Source organism: Coffea arabica, chromosome 1c, assembly GCF_036785885.1.
Source record: "Coffea arabica cultivar ET-39 chromosome 1c, Coffea Arabica ET-39 HiFi, whole genome shotgun sequence".
Lineage (NCBI taxonomy): Eukaryota > Viridiplantae > Streptophyta > Magnoliopsida > Gentianales > Rubiaceae > Coffea > Coffea arabica.
This window is the reverse complement of record NC_092310.1, coordinates 52697066-52716543: the sequence shown is the minus strand read 5'-3', so window position 1 is coordinate 52716543 and position 19478 is coordinate 52697066. Positions and strand designations below refer to the sequence as shown.

The 19478-nt window shown below is 35.9% G+C and overlaps 1 protein-coding gene across 1 annotated transcript; it reads left to right on the top strand.

Moving 5' to 3' along the window:
* The first annotated feature begins 9276 nt into the window (after positions 1 to 9276).
* On the top strand, positions 9277 to 16710 carry LOC113727811 (beta-galactosidase 8-like). The gene is made up of 19 exons (XM_072077166.1): positions 9277 to 10104; positions 10246 to 10341; positions 10695 to 10807; positions 10937 to 11003; positions 11084 to 11176; positions 11288 to 11437; positions 11570 to 11658; positions 11779 to 11884; positions 12000 to 12087; positions 12411 to 12529; positions 12721 to 12885; positions 13007 to 13194; positions 13287 to 13396; positions 14438 to 14547; positions 14730 to 14843; positions 15052 to 15153; positions 15754 to 15965; positions 16033 to 16369; positions 16476 to 16710. Exons 1-19 carry the CDS (start codon positions 9940 to 9942, stop codon positions 16581 to 16583), a joined length of 2532 nt encoding a protein of 843 aa, XP_071933267.1. The 5' UTR covers positions 9277 to 9939; the 3' UTR covers positions 16584 to 16710.
* Positions 16711 to 19478: the final 2768 nt, after the last annotated feature.

Sequence of the window (19478 nt, the reverse complement as noted above, 5' to 3'; positions counted from 1 at the left end):
ATTTGAAGTTTAACGACCGTTATACAACTTTCAAAACAAACAAATTCATTCTAAATTTTTTTTTGAAATAATTTCATAAACCAAATCGCGGTCACTTTCACAAAAGTCATATTTTTCCATAGAAGATCAATTCTTTATGGTTTTCCTCCATTATAAAAACAAAGTATCCATTTTCTCATAAACAAATATATTTATAGGATAAAATAAAAATAAACCCGTTTTCCAATAAAACACCAGTTCTTTATGACTTTCCTCCATTATAAGAACAGAGTATCCATTTTTTCATAAATAAATTTATTTATCGGATAAAATAAAAATAAACCCGTTCTCTAATAAAACACCAGTTCTTTATGGCTTTAGAATGAAGGGTTACAATGTCGTTGTCTCTATCACCATCAATTTTTGACTCCCTACTTCTTCCATCCCACCCAAGACCAGAACGAAAAAGATTTTACAAAAGATCAAACCTTGCATAAAATGATCAACTATAAAGCTTAATTAATATGCCAACCGCAGCTATGTTCAAATGCTATGTTGAATAGGTTCTTAACATACAAAGAACAATTCGTACTAAAATTTCACAATTAATTCATAGCAAGTCATCTTTCCTGCACTGAACAAGACCCTTGAAGCGAAGATCTTTAGGTTGAAGTTCTTAATATACTGAGCAGATTCTTAATATACAAAGAACAATTCGTACTAAAATCTCACAATTAATTCATAGCAAATCATCCTTCCTGCACTAAACAAGACCCCTGAAACGCAAATCACAAACCCCTTGGATTTGGGTTGTGGGTTTTCTTCAATTTTTTTTAGAGATCTTTCTGGTGGAGATCTTGTTGAACAATTTGCCCACTGAAGATATTTGCCCACTATTAATCCATTTAAATCTACTTTAGATCTTTTTTTTTCAAAATATTTTGGACTACAGATGAAGACTATATATGATGAAGAAGAAGAGATAGGAAATCTGACGAAAAAAAAAGAACAGAAGATGTGGCATGTGATGGAGAGAAAAAGAGGACAGGTCCGTCATAAATGTTGTCTGAGGGAATAAATAGAAAGTTTTGTCCAAAACCTCCCAATTTGCTCGAGAATGGGATAAGTCCAATTTTTTAGAAATGATTCCAAAATTTGTATTCCAATAGACTTAACCCAAGCAATAAATTAGGGGTTCATTCCTTTCTGTGATTCCCAAACCCTTGCTATTAGAATTTCTAATAGCTTTACAAACTAGAATCCCATCATTAAACGTTCTAGAGGTTTGAGGTAAATTAAAAAATTTTGAAAGACGCCTAATGAGAAATGGACCAAATGGCCTCCTTACTACTTACTAGTTACTAGATGCCAACTGGAAATTTCATAAGAATGGATTAAACAAATGGAAAGAAATCCAATGGTGAATTCCTTGTTTTTCCCTCTGATTTTCTGTTGTTTTTTAGTTTTCCTTAAACTAATGAACTAGCACTGCAATTCCCAATTGCCGTTTCCCAAATTGTCAAAGCCAAAAAATTAGCTAAAACTACTTGGTCATTTTAATTTGCTGGAAGTTGATTATTTTTTTTTCCCGTAACAGCACATCCATTCTAACCTAACCGACTCCTACTTCTAAGAGGGAGAAACCTAATCTATGGGAATCGACTCTAAAGAGTGATCCAATTGAGTCGAGGGAACCTGACGGGGACTGAATCACTATCAGACCAGACGGATGCATCATTCACCTGTATGGATTTAAAATAATTCTCATATACAGGCACATTGATGGGAGGTAAGGTTTGAACCACTAACCTCCCACCCCACTATTAATGTGCTGGAAGTTGATTACAGTGCTTAAAACAATTTCGGAACTGTGATTTACATTACCAATGCATAAAGACAAGCCACACGGCAGCAAGGCACTAGCTTTGTTGAACACCTATTCAACGGCCCTTCAAATACTCCGTCTCGTCAGTTTTGTATTTATATAGCTGCACTACACACACACGAAACAAACAAAAACAAAAGGTAATTTCCAGACAAAGGATTATAAGCGATTCAATAATCAATTCATCAAATGTGTAACATAAAAAGTGTCTATAACTGGGGATAACAATTAGGTCACAAGTCAAGTTGAGATTCAAGTGCCCAGAATAACACTGGCTAATTACTTAGAATATAGGTTAAAAAAAGAAAAGTCAAACATTTACTGATCTAACACAGGGCCCGACACCTGACATCAAAAAAAAATTTTTTTTTAAAAGACCGCTGGTGCTGGGCAGTGTCAGCCCAGCACCTGACATTGAAATTTTTTTAAAAACGATGACAGGTGCCGGGCTGCTACCATAATTTTTTTAAAAAAGATGTCAGGTGTCGAGCTGTGTCAGCCCGACACATGACCTAATTATTTCCAAAAAGCTGGCCAGAGCTGATAATTTTAAGCTCACTTGCAAGGAGAGCCAAGGGCTATGTCCTATCTACTTCAGATCCGAAATATATATTATCCATCACCTGAAATACCAAGACATCAACTTTTAAGCATTACTTTGTTGCCACACTATTTTGTCAAAAATAGTAACAGGCATCCACTAAAGAAGTAAATATCTGAAACCATTTTACGTGATTTATCCTCATGCATGCAGCTTCCAACGACCGATCAACATATCCTTTCACTTTCCTCGATGTAATCTTTCCCAAATCATCAGATTCTATAAACTGCAAGCATGAAAGATTGTCTAATCAGATCTTATATTGATTAGTGGTTCATCATGGAAATTGCACCTTTATTACTTTTCTAATATCATCAAATAAGTTAATATAGAGTAACCCATTAATTAAGAATGAAAAAGAAAATGTTAAGCAACATGTAGCTAAAATATGTGACAGCATCAATAAAAAAAAATGGTTAATCACATTTGCAATAATTTCATCCTTAATTAATCAAAATAAAAATAAAACAAAAATTAGGGGAAACAGATGAAAATTGAGGGAAAAAAGAAGAAAATGCAAAAAAATCAGCTAAAGATAATAATATAGAAAACAAAAACCTTGAAAAAGGAAAAATTAAACTAACCAAGATGATGGAAAGCAGAAAAAGTTGAAATTTCCAAGTCGTCTACAATCTGCTAAAGATGATAGCCTGATGATAATGGTGAAGGCTTGAGAAAATCTTGTTGTAGATATTTGGGTTTGAAAGGGTTAAGAAGAAAATGTTGAAAAAAAATTCAAGAGGAGAATGGAGAGTCGTTGGCCGGCTGATGAAGCCGAGAAAGTGATGAAAAGAAAAGTGCGCTGCACTCTGCTGTTTCTTTTGTTAATGTTAGGGTTTCAATTTTTTAATCTATTTTTTAGTCAAGTTAAATAAAATTCTCAACAAACTCAACTTGCCCTATGATTGTGGTCTAGCGGTAAGACACTCTTATGTGAGCAGGAAGGCACAGGTTCAATTTTGAGTAGCCTGATTTGGGACATTTTGTTGAAAATTTAAAAACCGCCGGGTTGCGGTTTGTACGATTTTTCACGGTTCATACGGTTCGACTAATTTCTAGCGATTTTTCATTAACTGGTGGGTTTGATGCTAGACTGGACCGGTGGTATATTTGATTCACGGTCCAATCGATCCAATCGTCTGGTCCGGTCCGGTTCTAAAAACATTGCTCCAATCTGATGCTCAAGAGCAACCGATGCTCCAATTTGAAGTTGTTGAATCTGGTCTGACCCGACTTCTGAGAGTATATCCTACCACCTTACTCTGCATAATTCGGGTAATGGGGCCGAAGCGAACCCGCAGAAATTTCCTGGTTTAGCATCTAACGGGGACCTTGTGTTGCATAAATTGAGGGAGGATTTTGGGGCCATTGTTTTGAAAGAATCTTTGGAGACAAAGCCGCGGGGCAGTGGTGACGACTGGCATCAGTAGAGAGAGATGGTAGAGCAAAATAGTGAGAAGGTATGAATAATTTTTAGAAATTTTAAAAGTGCATAAATAATTATAAAATTTGTAAAAATACCTATGGTAGTTAAGTCAAAGCACCAAAATTGAAAGAAAAATGACAATAAAATAAAAAATATTAAAAAATAATAATACATCACTTGCAGGTAACATACAGGTTACCGGTCAAATTTTACTTTAGTCTAAAGTACGAAGGGATAGTGTGGATATTTTTAAATAATAAGGAGGTAACGTGTCAATTAGTCAAACCACAAGGGAGTTTTGTGTATTTTACCCTTTCCTCAATGATATATAGTTGCTCGGTAATGAAAGATGATCTAAGATACCAGCAAAGGAAATTGAAAAACAGGTGGTTTGGCTCTTAGCACCAATATCATTGCTGCAAAAGTGTCGCATGAATAAAAGAAGGCAGACTCGTAAGAGGGCCGACCACATACACAGGAGGAGCGAACCGAAAAACTCGCAGCTTTTCAGCTATGTTTTCAGAACCGGACCGGATAGCGACTCGGCCAAGGTCAGGGGTCAGGGGTCAATGGGTTCGACCGGGGGTCGATAGGGGTCGAACCGGATGACGTCATAAATAAAAATTATTTAAAAATTAAAATATTATATATATCATATCTAATAATATATTGATATTAATAAAGGTATATTCATACATATTTGATGTTTCAAATATATTTAACAAGAAAATACAAAGAAATTAGAACAATCAAGTAGCAATTTATATTATTTAATAAATATTAACAAGTTTAGAATTAAAATTATGAATTTAATTGAAAAATAACATCAAATTGTAGGACAATATTTATAAAGTATCAAATATTTGAGGTATACGAATAAGTTTTAACAATTTAGGGGGCCAAAACATAATATTATAAAGTTTGAATTTTTTTTTTAAAAAATTACTGTTGAACCGGAAAAACCGGGTTTTTCCCGGTCAAACCCGGTCAAACCCGGATTTTGACCGGCTTTGACCGAGTTTTAAAATTTCCGGTTTTCTAAGTTGACTCGGACCGGCTACCTGGCCGGTTCCCGGTTCGACCGGTTCGACCGGCCGGTCCGGTCCGAGTTTGAAAACAGAGCTTTTCAGAGGTTTTCTCTGACTTTGTCCGCAGCAACAAGCAATTCGAAATATCTCAACATTTTTAGATCAAGAAGTCTAATGGATCATTGCATTTGTGCTAGGAGGGAAATAAATTCGTGAGATGAGAGAGGTAATTTCCAACACAATCGTACCAGTATATCCAAATCCCATCCAAGCTCAACATCACAATTTAGGACCAGCCATGACAAGGGGACCTCACATCACCATTTCGTGTCAACGTACTGATTTAAACAAGCTTCTGGGCTGCTCTCTCAAGAAGGAGAATGAAAAGCATACTATTAGTATTATTGGTTTGCTGACTTTGTGTGTTTTAGTTTGTGGAGCGGCCTGATTGTCAGCATCCTCCTATTCAATCTTCAGAGACACCTACTCGCTACAAAATAAATCGAGATGTGACAATGACGATGCACTGATAATACTCCTATACCTGGCATCATGCTAATCAGCCTACTACTGCACGACACTTTGAATATGACCCTGGTCCAAACATGATCAAGCAATTGATTGATCGTTAGGGAGTCAATTTAGCTAAGAATTTAGTATAAGAAGAAGCAAGTAACAGAATACTGAAACATTACTATATGATTTCTTGAAGATTTCAATGAACTTGGACGAAGATGATTATTAGTCTTTTCAAAATCGGACTCGTACGTTTACTAATCATAGCCAGTTTTACCAGTTTGTCAATTGCAGGTCAAACTATTGTCGCAAAAAGGAAAAGAGGTCCAACAATTTCATGTGACCCATCAAATTCTGTCTTGCATTGGCCACCTGGTAATTAGGTAACAGCGGTGGAATGAGTGAGGCTGAGTGCCGCTTGCATTTACGCACCGACAGTTGGAGTGCTTGCCAACCCAGTCAGGCAGTCACCGTCCAGTCAATCATGTTGCCATCTTCTTCTAGTGGTTGTGGACTTTTGGAGCCGAGGCAACCCATACTTTTACCAGCATGATTTTGCGGATACAGGGAGATTCTTGAATTTTTCAATAATATTAGATGGAAGAACATCTAATTCTAAATTGCCCTTTAGGATTAGAGGAAGAAGACATCAATGGACTTTTTGTTTTCCACAATAAATGGTTTGGATAGTATGATTTCTGAAAAAAATTTACAAAGATTATCCCGCTCGTTTCATGGGCACAATTTCTAATCATTTTTTTATCACATATATATCACATCACGAGAAATGTTACATATTCCTTTGTTTGTTCGTTCAGAGAATACATTTATAAAAGTTTCAAAACTTCACAAACAAAAGAAAAGAGAAGTGGGTAGGTTTCAAGCTAATCAGCTACATCAAAAGACTAAACAATGACCAATAGCTAATAGCAATGCATTTGTTTGCTAATCGATATGAGGATGATTAAAGGTGCTGCACTTTCATTCGTGAATGTTGCATAAAAGAAAGAAAAAAAAAGAAAATGGCAACAAAGAAAAAGAAGTCCGCTAATGCGAAGCAAGAGACCATGAGAGAGCTGCCATAATTGACTCAATCAATCCAGGCAGTGGTTGGAGGTTGGATCTTAAATCTGTCTGGAATTGTTCTAGGCTTGATTCCATGGTTTGCCTGTCTCAATAATCTATCTCGCTATCTGCAACGACCGCCACGTTCTCCAACGAAAGAGACAAAGCCTACCCATGGCCCGTGAGAAAATGTCCAAAAAAATTCTCTATTTTCAATTGTCGTCGTAGCTTGACTCAAAAAAATACTCCCTTCGTCCAATTTTGATAGTCCTGTTTTCCTTTTTTGTCTGTCCCAAATTGCAGTCCACTTTCCAATTGAAGAATGTAGTTGTATTTTCATTTTCCTAAAATACCATTATTCAATACAAGTTGTTGTTGCTATAAACCTACCCCATTTAATGAGAGTTGATTCTTTTTTTACCATCAATTCAAGTTCCCATAAAGTTGTACTCTATTTAATGTGAGGGTATTTTAGGAAAATAGCAATCTAAATTTACTTTTCCAATAAAATTAATTACTTTTTCTTAAACTGTGTGAAAAAAGAAACAGGACTATCAAAGTGGGACGGAGGGAGTACTACACTCTATTCATGCATCCGTTTGCTATAATGTTTACGTGCACGGTGCATCTCTTGAACCTTGAATTTCAGTTTTATTTATTTTACCGATAATTATAATACTGCAGCATTTTTTGCGATACAATATATATGAGATAAAAAGTTAATTAAAAAAAAAGGTGTTCATAATGTAACTAAATAAATGTTTGAAAAAAAAATGTTGACAATCCAGACAAAAGCTTAAAATAAATTAGGTAAACAACGGCAAAAATTTACAGCCATCAAAATCGCACCGTCGTTATTATTAATGAGCCATTTGGTTCAAATTTTACACAGTTAGTACTAGTATAGGCACGATAAATATATTGAGTTTGTGATAATTTTACAGCAGCGAGTTTTAGTAATGAAAAATAACGGATACGTGAAACTATAGTCTTTATGCATGAGCACAGATAGAGATAGGATTGAAATCTATTCTTTATCTTCAAACCAACTTACCAAGTGCCTCCTAAAATTCATTTACTGTATTTTCTCTCACAATTTCACAAGATAAAAGCTTTCCTTATTGAGAGATTCAAGGATCCTAAAATGACTTTTCACTGCTACCATCCAGACTTGCCTTTTGTGTCCAAGATGTGCATGTGTATGTCTTCTAAATAGTTACCACCATATGGATCGAAAAGTAATCAACTTATTAGTAATGTAAGGTAAATGTGTTACCTTGGTTTTGTACTTTTTTTTTTTTTTTTTTTGGTTCTCGATGCGAATTCTTGCTCTTATTCACTAAATTTCTCAATGATATTGTTGCTTGGTGATGAAAGATGAAAAAAAAAAACCAATAAAGGAATTCGAAAAACAGGTGGTTTGGCTCTTAGTAATAAATATTATTGTTTTTTTTTTTTTTGTAAAAGAAAAGTTTGGGTGAATTCAATTCCGATTATTATTACAGGTCAGGATAGGTCTCCGGAATCATAGGTACTTATAAATCGTCCACTAACACAGCTTTTACATGACAGGGATATTTGAACACAAAACCTTTTTGTGAGAAAATAACCAGTTCTTATTAATTAAATCAACTTGTGTTGTGCTGGCAACAAAATAGAAGTGACCAAATGGATGGTTGCATTTGTGCAGCAATCCAAAAATGTTCGGAGGGGATCAAAATAATTCCGGGATGCGAGAGAGGTAATTACCAACACAATCGTAGCGGCGTTATACTTTCGGTCGCACCTTTTTTTGACCATGTGAAATATGAGGTAGCTGGGGACACTGTATTTGTGCACAAATTAAAGAAAGAACGTGAAGGAGAATATTACGTCACGAGATGATAAATGCAACTCACTGTTTGGTTATGTGGATAGTAAGTTTTTGAGATTTTTTTTTAAAATTTTTTATTGTGTTTGGATAGTAGATTATTTATAATAATTTTTTAAAAAATATTATAGTATTTTTTTTGATGTAATGTATATGAGATAAAAAAGTGTTGATGATGTAAGCAAATAAAAAAGACAAATAATCCACTATTCAAACATTATTTTAATTAGCCCTGTTTGGATTGTAATTTTTTTTTTTTAAAAGTTACATTTACATAATCACATTAGTTTAGTTTATTACTGTGCTTTTGGTAAAACAACACTTTTAGATGTTAAAAGTATTTCTAAGGTTTTGGGTAAATATCATTCCGCAAAATTAGGAATGAAACTTTTGATGTTAAAAGCACTTTTAACAGAAATTTAAATTGGATGCTTTTAATGTAGGTTTTGTAATTTAAAAATCAAAATATTAAATTTAATCATTTGTTCTATATCATAGACTAAATAAAGTGACAAATACATTTAAATTTTTCGAATCACACATTATCTAATAAAATAAGTACTTATTAAATTATATATGTTTCAAAACAGTGAGCTTAGGAGCACACAAATACTTAATAAATACTTTTATTAAAAAAATATTTTTCAAAAAGTGACCGCAAACTCCAACCCAAATCATACACACATCATATCCACAGAATCAATTTGTTTGTTTAACGTTTGCCTTTTTTTCCTGGGGAAGGCGAGATGATCAGCAATTACCATATTAATAATAACAAAACCATTCAAGGACGAAAACAAGAAAATAAAAATTACATGTATTCGGTTAAGAATTACTCCCTAGCTTGGTCCAATCGATCAGCAAGGGGAGGAGTACATTTAGCTTAGGCCGGCACCATTTAGATTTACAGTTGTCCAGAACTTCCAACATTTGTAGGCCTGAGAGAGTAGTGGTTTCCAGGACTCGATGAAGAAACACCTGTCGCCATCTCCTTCTTGGAGCCCACCATTCATCATTCATTCATCCATTCGTTTGTTCTGCCACTATATAAAATCTCCGAAAAATGGCTTCATCTTCCTCCTCCACCACCTACGCAAAACGCGGTATAATAATAATAAGCTTCACTTAGCTGATTTCACCCTTCACCAGCGGTTACACAATGCGCCAATAACAGTGCAGCAGTACTGCTTTGTGAAGAAGAAGAAGAAGAAGACGACGACGCCGTCTTCACGTGATTCGTCAACCCACAAGCAAAACCCAGTTATCCAAATCAGCTCAATCATCTAAACAATAAAGAAAAGATAACCGATGGCGTGTCGTGCCCTCCTCTCCTCGCCATAGCTATCTTCCGTCACTCCTCTGTTTTCCCCCGATTCCCTACTTTAAATAAAACCGTCTGCTTCTGCTTCTGAAATTTAACCCCGCCAGAATATTCCAATTTATTAGAACTACCATTGCTTGGCATTTGATATTCTCCGAATAAAACTACTACTAGCATTTGTTTCTTTAAACAAAAAAGAAAGAAAGAAAGAAAGAAAACAGGACGAAGCAGCTATATTTGCAGAGAAAATGAGAGGAACAATGGTGTTGTTCCTGTTCATGATTGTCTTTCTTTCCGCCGTTACGACGTCGTTCGCCGCCACTGTTACGTACGACCACCGAGCCTTGGTGATCGACGGCAAACGGAAAGTTTTGATTTCCGGTGCCATTCATTATCCTCGCAGCACTCCACAAGTCCGTACAACTCTCCTCTCCCGGAGTTCAGTTCTAGATATATAGTGCATATTACTACCGCCAATTAACACGCATTTACATGCTTTTTGCAAACCATTCACGTTAAGTCTCTGGAAATTTATGGGAAATATGTAAACGCAGATGTGGCCGGACCTGATTCAGAAGTCGAAAGATGGAGGTTTGGATGCCATCGAAACTTACGTCTTTTGGAATTTGCACGAACCAGTTCGAGGCCAGGTCTGTTCTTCTTTACTTTCTTGCTAATTATGCTTTGCTTCAGTTATTATCCTTTTGTGGTTACTTAGAACGAGTTAGTACGCCCGAAAGAGGAAAGCAGCAAACAACAAAGGCAGACAAATATTTTACATTTCTACGATTTTTGTGTATATTATGTTTGTAGTTTTCTTTTTCCCTCCCTCCTCTCATGTAGGAAGAAACATTACAAACTAAGTTCGACAATAAAAAATGATGAAGCCTTGGAATGTGGAAAGATATCTTAATGTTGACGGGAATTAGCACATCATTCCGGGAAAGTGAAAAATAAAGGAGTCCTAGCATTTAAGGGAAAAATTTTTCCTTTTTCCATGCAGTATGACTTCGAAGGAAGGAAAGATTTGGTTAGCTTTATTAAATTGGTGAAGGAAGCTGGTCTCCACGTTGTTCTGAGAATTGGTCCTTATGTCTGTGCTGAGTGGAATTATGGGTAACTAAAGATTCTCTCTTCCTTTTCTTTGAATGGTCACTTGGATTCAAGAGAAATATGCTTTAAGTTTTTTTTTCCTATTTATTTGGATTAAAATTTCGATCCTGTTTTGGTGGGAAATTGGAACAGAGGATTTCCACTTTGGTTGCATTTTATACCTGGGATTGAGTTCAGAACCGATAATGAGCCATTTAAGGTGCACACTCTTGCTTATTCATTACTTCAATTTTACTGCACTGCTTTGAATTTTGTTATTAAGCGTTGTCTCTGTTTCAGGTGGAAATGCAGCGATTTACAGCCAAGATTGTGGACTTGATGAAACAAGAATCTCTATTTGCTTCCCAAGGCGGTCCAATAATCTTCTCTCAGGTTGATTTTTCTTTCAAGTTTTAAGCAGCATAAACTTTTTTTTCCTTTTTTACTTTCCCTTCCGTTCTTGGTAATAGGAATTGAGTGACCGAAAATGATGCAATTTCTCAGATTGAGAATGAATATGGCAATGGAGATATTGAACCATACTATGGGAACCGTGCCAAACCTTATGTTGATTGGGCTGCAGGAATGGCAACATCTCTGAATACGGGGGTACCCTGGAACATGTGCCAACAGAAGGATGCTCCTGATCCGATTGTGAGGACCATTCTTCCACTTGCCTATGGTGGTTCAATTGAAAGGATAGAAATTTGAAAAATTTTATGAGCCCTTTTAATTGAGTACATGGCTGAAAATTGTGACTCGTATTTGGTCTCCATATAAATGCAGATTAACACGTGCAATGGATTCTACTGTGACCAATTTACTCCAAATTCTGACAAAAAACCAAAAATGTGGACTGAGAATTGGACTGGATGGTATGACTTCTCTGTTTCGTTTGACATGCATTTGTTGCTTGAATTGCATGCTGATATCATATTACTAATTATAATATGACGTTTCGTCTCTGAGAAAATTTTTGTGGTTCGGTACATCAGGTTTCTTTCATTTGGAGGGGCAGTGCCCACCAGACCTGTAGAGGATGTTGCTTTTGCTGTGGCAAGATTTTTCCAGTTAGGTGGAACCTTCCAGAACTATTATATGGTATTATATGATTAACAAATTATGACTAATTGTGACTTGAGAAGTAATCCATTTCATTCCCTTTATTGATTTCAGCCTGATGTTATTAAGTTATAATCTTGTTGACTATTTCCAGTATCATGGTGGAACTAACTTTGGCCGGACCAGTGGTGGACCATTTATTGCAACAAGCTATGATTATGATGCTCCAATAGATGAATATGGTATGCTTCTTGCATTAATTAAAAATTCACAGTTCTTCTCGTCAGTAAGATTATCTTGGTAAAGATGCAAAATTGAGGCAATCCTCCATGTGAGCATGGACAATCAGTCATCTGCTACTCATTGTGCAAGAAGCAGCCTACCGTAAATGATGTATGCATGCCCGTTAAGAGTTATGAATGCCTTTTAGCCAATATTATGTTTTTGACAAAAAGAGAAAGTTTAGCTTATTGATGTCCATATCCTAATTGATCATAGTGGTGATGAAGAGTTGTGCTTCTCTTAGGAGTTATGCATCAATACATCAAATCCTTACTATTTGCAGGTCTCATAAGACAGCCAAAATGGGGGCACTTGAAAGATTTACATAAGGCCATAAAGCTTTGTGAAGAGGCAATGATAGCAACTGATCCAACAATTACTTCTCTTGGCCCAAATTTAGAGGTGAATATTGAACAATTACAGTGGATAAAGTATATGGACCAGTGAAAACATTTCTGCTGAAGTGAAAGAGCTGCTTGTATCCATCTGAACAGAGCAATTTTTGTATGAATTGTTCAAGATCTTTGAGTAACAATCTGTTACCTCTACCTTTTCACTGATGAGGTCGTTCCAAAACTGTTTTCTTTCTTTAGGCCGGTGTTTACAGAACAGGATCAGGGCTATGTTCTGCTTTTCTTGCCAATGTGGGTACCCAATCTGATGCTACTGTCAACTTCAATGGAAATTCCTATAAATTGCCTGCATGGTCTGTGAGCATCTTACCGGACTGCAAGAATGTGGTTTTCAACACTGCAAAGGTTCGCCCACGAATTGCACTACTACCTGTCTTACACTTGCTTGGAAGGGTGCAGCGGCAACTGAATATGGGTTTCATACTACAGGGTTTGTTTAACATCGTTTCATCATCTGTCATGACAGATTAATTCTATGAGGACGCTTTCAAGATTTATTAGTCAGTCTTCAGAAGATGTGGAATCTTTCTCGGGTTGGAGTTGGGTTAATGAACCTGTGGGTATCTCAAGTCAGAATGCATTCATGAAGCTTGGTTTAGCAGAGCAAATAAATACCACTGGTGATAAAAGTGACTATCTCTGGTATTCTGCAAGGTCCGTAACTTTAGTAAATCTGATATTGCTTTTAGTAGACTTCTATAACGTTTTGGTAATAACCAATGAATCTCCTGAACCATTTTCTGCAGTATCGAGATTAAAGGAAACGAGCCTTTCCTTCAAGATGGGTCCCAGACAGCTTTGCATGTTCAATCACTCGGGCATGCTCTTTACGCTTTTATCAACAAAAAGCTTGCAGGTGATGGGAAATTAATGAACCTTTTCTTCGTATCTTTGTGCAATGCTTTCTTGTTTTTGCATTGTGCTTCAGTCAGCCTTCTGCTTTACTCAATCCTCCTCCTCAGTTAAATGGAGATGATTAGAATTCTAATTGCCATGAACAAGCTCCTAGTTACTAGCTGCCTGTTTTCATTAAAATTAAGGATTAGTCACAAGCTGGATGAAAAGGCTTACATGCCGTTGCCTCTATCCTCCCTTGATTGATTCTGATGATCTTTGGAAGATTCGGATTGAAATAATTATAGACGATATAAGACAGCTAAGAATTTAAACCAAGGTGATTCAGTACAAGAAAGAGAACAAATAGTTGAGGAAAAAAATCTTTGCTTTCTTGATGTTTCTTTTCGATCATTCTTTCTTAACTTCCCTCTCAAACTCCATTATAGAAGCAGCCCTCAAAGTGGATTGTACCACTTAATAGCTTCTTCTGGTGGAAGGTCAATTCCGTGATGCTATTGGAAACAATTCTCATTTACTCCTAATCTATATGTTGTGGAAAACTTGTCTTGATGCATTAACAGCACGTATACCAGAATAGGAATGCTGGATGTTATGTAGCATACATCATGTATACCAGAGTAGGTATCTTTACAATGCAGAACTAATGTATATGAAATAATAGTTTCCTAGTAGAAATGTAGACCACTCTGGGGTATAGCAACTTATTTTATTTGTACCATTGAAACTTAGATCCAAAAGGAGAGCATTGCCAAAATGTTTCAGAAATATTATTTGACATTTACTCCAGCCAAAAGAAGTAATCAGAATTTTGGATTAATCAAATTAGCATTGAAATTGGTAATCTACCACAGTTTGGAATTACTATACCAATTACCAATTTTTAAGCCTGTTATTGTTCCCTGGTAACTTGGGTTCTAAGGGGACCAGGTTTCAACTTGAATTGCCAGTAAAAAGATATTTCTATGTCCTTGAACTCAATGGTGAGATCAGTAGCAATAGTGCTTGGAATTTAACTGTAAGATGATTGACTATCTTGCAGGAAGTGTGAAAGGCAGCAGTGGCAATGCTAAAGTTGCACTGGAAGTACCCATTTCTCTTGTTACAGGAAAAAACACAATTGATCTCTTGAGTTTGACAGTGGGGCTTCAGGTACAACTTTCTTCTCCATGTGTGAAAGTTTATCTAGAAGCAAGGATAATGCTACTTGGCACTACATGCTAAGCAGAGTTTGGTTCTTCTGTAGTCACTGAACTTTTCTGTATTCATCTCTGCTTGGGAAGTAACATATTAGCATGCACACTTTTCTGATACAAACCTCTAATGACTTTCAGAACTATGGGGCATTCTTTGATCTGAAAGGAGCTGGGGTTACTGGCCCAGTGCAGTTAAAAGGTTTAACCAATGGCTCTACCATTGATCTCTCCTCACAGCAGTGGACTTATCAGGTTATTTTTGTTTACTCTTTGGGATTCCAACTCAATTTAAGAGAATTGCAGTTATCTTTTCAACTTCTTACATTGGCAAATTACGCAACTTAAGTTGGACAAACAAGATTTCCTTCTGATGACTATTGAACACAACGTGATTGCTGTCTGCAAAGTAAACTAATTTCTTGCGAGGATCAACGTCTCATAGTGAAGTCCTTCAATGCAGATTGGTTTGAAAGGGGAAGAGATAGGGTTATCAAACGGAGGCTCTTCACTTTGGATATCACAGCCTGCTTTGCCTAAGAACCAGCCACTGATATGGTATAAGGTAAATATTGTATATCTCAATGCATCTTTGAAGGTTTTTATGATCATAAGAGGATGTATTGTCAGGCTTATACAATAGTAATGGAATGCCTTCAAAAGCCATGGTACTCAGTTAATTAGATTAGAAGTTCTATCATTAGCACTTTGTAAGCAATGAAGTGCTCATTTCCATTCTAAAAACCTGCTAATAAATAGGAGGAAGATGAAGATTCGCTCACAGGGTAATTTTTTATTTTAAGTCTTCACCATAAGATGATGAGGCATTATATCTGAAACAGTGCATTTTTTTTCCCAGTAAAATCTGGTTAGCTGTGTCATATCCCCTGACACATAATTTCTCCTAAACTGAAGTAAAGTAAGTTGAGATAGTCATGCATTTTCTACAGATATACATGCTTAATGTTTTCAGTTAAAAAGAAAAGAAACATGCTTATTCTATGTTTCTCGAGAGAGCTTCATTACTTGGTTCACATTCAATGGAAGTCGTTGAATATATGTAATTATAACTACACCAACAATAAGAAATCGGCCCCTGTCCCTTCCCTCTCCAATGCTGTAGTAGACTACATCTTGAACTTGTAAATCCATGTTTTTGGCCTAGACAAACTTTGATGCTGCTGGGGGCAATGAGCCTCTTGCTTTGGACCTCTCCAGCTTGGGAAAGGGTGAGGCATGGGTGAATGGACAAAGCATTGGCCGTTATTGGCCAACCAATAATGCTCCAAATGGAGGTTGTGTAAGCTCTTGTAACTATAGAGGATCTTTTAATGCTAACAAATGTCTCAAGGATTGTGGAAAACCATCCCAGCTTCTGTAAGTATCTTAAGTTATTCTAATACGTGTGTATGGTTAGAATGTTCTTCTGATCCATTAAGCGCAGCTACCATGTACCTCGAGATTGGCTAAAACCGAGTGGAAACATTCTGGTGCTGTTTGAGGAAATGGGAGGGGATCCAACACAGATATCTTTTGCAACGAGACAGATAGGAAGTCTATGCTCACGAGTTTCAGAGTCTCATCCAGTTCCAATAGACATATGGACTTCAGACCAAGAGGCAGCCAAAAAAGCAGGACCAACAATGTTGCTGGAGTGCCCTTCTGCTAATCAGGTCATTTCGTCAATCAAGTTTGCTAGTTTTGGAACTCCAGGGGGAGCCTGTGGTAGTTTTAGCCATGGTAAATGCAGCAGCAAGAATGCTATATCCATCATACAGAAGGTAAATCTTTCCTCAAGTATCAAACATGATTATTCATCGAATGCAGCTAACATGTTTCTGATGAAGATATGTCATTTCATTGATTCGGCAATATTTGTTCGTCCAGGCTTGCGTTGGGTCAAGAAAATGCAACATTGGCGTCTCAATTGCTACATTTGGTGACCCTTGTGTAGGCATTACAAAGAATTTAGCTGTAGAAGCTTCTTGTACATGATAGGGTCCTGCACCTTACAGCATTGGCTATTTGGGACAAAAGCAAAAGCATTGTCCCTGCGTTAGAATAAAGCGAATCTCTAACATGAAGTAGCTCAAGTAAAAGGGCCTTGCATTCCGTATTGCAACTTCTCTCCTTGATCACAAACGGTCTGCCTTTTTTTCCCCTTATCCAGAGGTTTTAGGTCACACAGAAGCAAGAGAAATCAATTCAGGCAATGCAACCAAGGTCAATATGACATGAAGGATAAGCTTAATCTTGATGGTAACCGCTTCATAAATCAATGATCTGAAATACTTGACAGCATATTATTGTCGTCATGGTGAGTATGGAGAACGAATAATGAATTGCTCGTTGACTGTGCGTGATCGGAGGCAGCTTGATCTACTTCCATCGCAATTCCGCGCAAATCTTTTGAAATTGTCGTGTTTGCAGCCCGAAGTGGCGTTATTGCTGAAGAACGTAGATTGCTTCGCTAAATTTCCTCGCTTTTTGTTGAATGACTAACTCGAGTGATCTGATGGGCTGAAGAAGAATCCATAGAAAAATACTGGTACAAGAAAATATTGGATGAAGCAGAAATTTTTTAAGAGAAAACAACTTCATTATACGGCTAACGATCGATTATATTCCAAATCAATAGATTATACTAACTCTGGGATTGGCATGTCCATGTCAAGACTTTCGCATGAAAGAAGGGTCAGCTGTCCATGCACTTGTTAAGATGTACTTCGGGCATTAGATTTTTGGAAAGGTAAAATTAATTTTTAAAAGTATATAAATGTAAGAGAGGATATTAATTATTAGTATATGCATATTGTGTGGGATTTAGGTACATTAACGAGTGTCCAGTTAGAAAAACCAAACGAGAAGGGAAATGTTATTTGCACTCCCGCCATTTGTTATATCATACAGTTTAATAAATGAAGATTATATAATAAAAATGATGGTGGGAGTGCAAATAACAAAAAAGGGAGTATAAATAACATTTTCCAAAGAAAAAAAGCATAATTAATCTACTTCATGTTCATGCCCTCTTTATTAACTTTTCAATTCTCAGCTCCCACTATTAGTTATACCAAATCTTGTAAGCTTTGAGATTGGATAATATCAGGTGGAAAGTTTCCCTTGTTTATTCTCTGACACATATAGTTAGTTAATTATGGATTTGCCAGCATTTGTCAAACGATTTATCCAACGGGTGCTCTATATAAGATTAATTAAGAAAAGCATATAAATGAAGAGGATTAATTAAGGAAAGTGTATAAATGTAAGAAAAAGTAGGATAATAATTAAAATCCATTAACAAATCCATTTTGAACCTTAGTGTTTTGTCGTTCTGCTGGTTCAATGTCATGAAAGGAGCCTTCAGATGTGGAAAAAAATGGACGGCTGACGATTGCAAGGAACAGCTAAATTCCTACAAAAAATTGTGCACAAGAGGATTAAATTCAATTAAGTTAGACACTAGATTAACTTCCATCAAAATTGGAAGTCGCAGCTGAATTGGTACTGAATGTGATTCGCAAAATACTTACAAATATGTATTAAACGTTACTATTAGAAAAACACATTCCGTTAAAATTAAGAGTCTCTGTAGAATGTCAATTTCTAGAAATCAAATTCATTTAAATTTCATATTTTGTACTAAATGTGAATTTAAAAAACCAAATTTAATTGAATACAAACGTTTATGCTAAATGTGACTTTTTTAAACTAACAAATTCAGTTAAAACAAGAGTTTGTACTGATATGACCCTCTTTTTTTTTTTTGGTAATGTTGTACTGATATGACATTGAATGACATTATTGATCACAATTCACAAATAGCAACGTAAACTAATAGTCAAGGGTACATTTTCTTGGAATGGAAACTCAACATTTTTTATGACTTCCAAAAACTCAAATGGCAATCCTACCTAGGAGCGGAACCGATATCCCATTTCGATAAGCGCCGTTTGGATCCATCAGTTTTTTAAAAATTATTTTTTAAATATTATAAAAAAATTTTAAAAATACTCTAAAAAGTGGTCTAAATTTTTTTTTATGTTTAAAAAATATCCAAAAATATATTTTAAAAATTCAACTAATCTCAAACATCCCAAAATATATTATAAAAATATTCCAAAATATACTCTAAAAACTTTGTTAAAGTAAAATTTTTCAAAAATACTCTAAAAAACAGCTAATCCAAATGGAGCCGGCTCCAATTTTGGAACCGATATCGAAAAACTTCCAAATCTAATACTTCTGGAGAGATGTTCGTGCACAAGCAACCATGTAGTTAGGGCTGTCAACGGTCTAGACCCGGACCCGGATCGGATCCGTCAAATTTATCTGGGTATGGGTAGGGATTTAGTTCCGTTATCCGGACCAGGATCAGGATTCGTTTTGTCAAACAAAAAAACGGGTCGGATACGGAATATAGTATTCCGACCCGTATTGGACCCGGATCCGAATATAAATAGATTAATAATTTAAAAAATATATATTTATTAATATAATTTGATTAGGATGATGTATTTGAGTAATCAATATAATTGGACCCGGATCCTAATCAATATAATTTGATTAGAGTGATGTATTTGAGAAAGGTTAATTTGATTTCTTTTCTTATTTGGTTTTTTTTGTATTAGTTAGAAATTAGTTTATAAATATATGTTTTTTTTCTCATTTTTGTTAGGAATTATAAATTTTGTTAGTTTTTTTTGGGTAGACTCGGATTCGGATCCGGAACCCGTCAGATCCGGATCCGGAACATAGAGTAAAAAGACCCGTCGGGTAAACGGGTCGGATCGGATCCGATATAGTGTGCCGGATCTGGAATAATGAATTCCGGCCCAGACCCGACCCGTTGACAGACCTACATGTAGTGTGATACTCGAGATAAAGACA

What these genes read in the sequence shown, in the direction of transcription:
- LOC113727811 (XM_072077166.1), top strand. Translation starts at nt 9,940, where the DNA reads ATGAGAGGAACAATGGTGTTGTTCCTGTTCATGATTGTCTTTCTTTCC. An exon ending in GTCCAATAATCTTCTCTCAG is followed by an intron (nt 11,177 to 11,287) that starts GTTGATTTTTCT and finishes GCAATTTCTCAG; the next exon opens with ATTGAGAATGAATATGGCAA. An exon ending in CACAGCAGTGGACTTATCAG is followed by an intron (nt 14,844 to 15,051) that starts GTTATTTTTGTT and finishes CCTTCAATGCAG; the next exon opens with ATTGGTTTGAAAGGGGAAGA.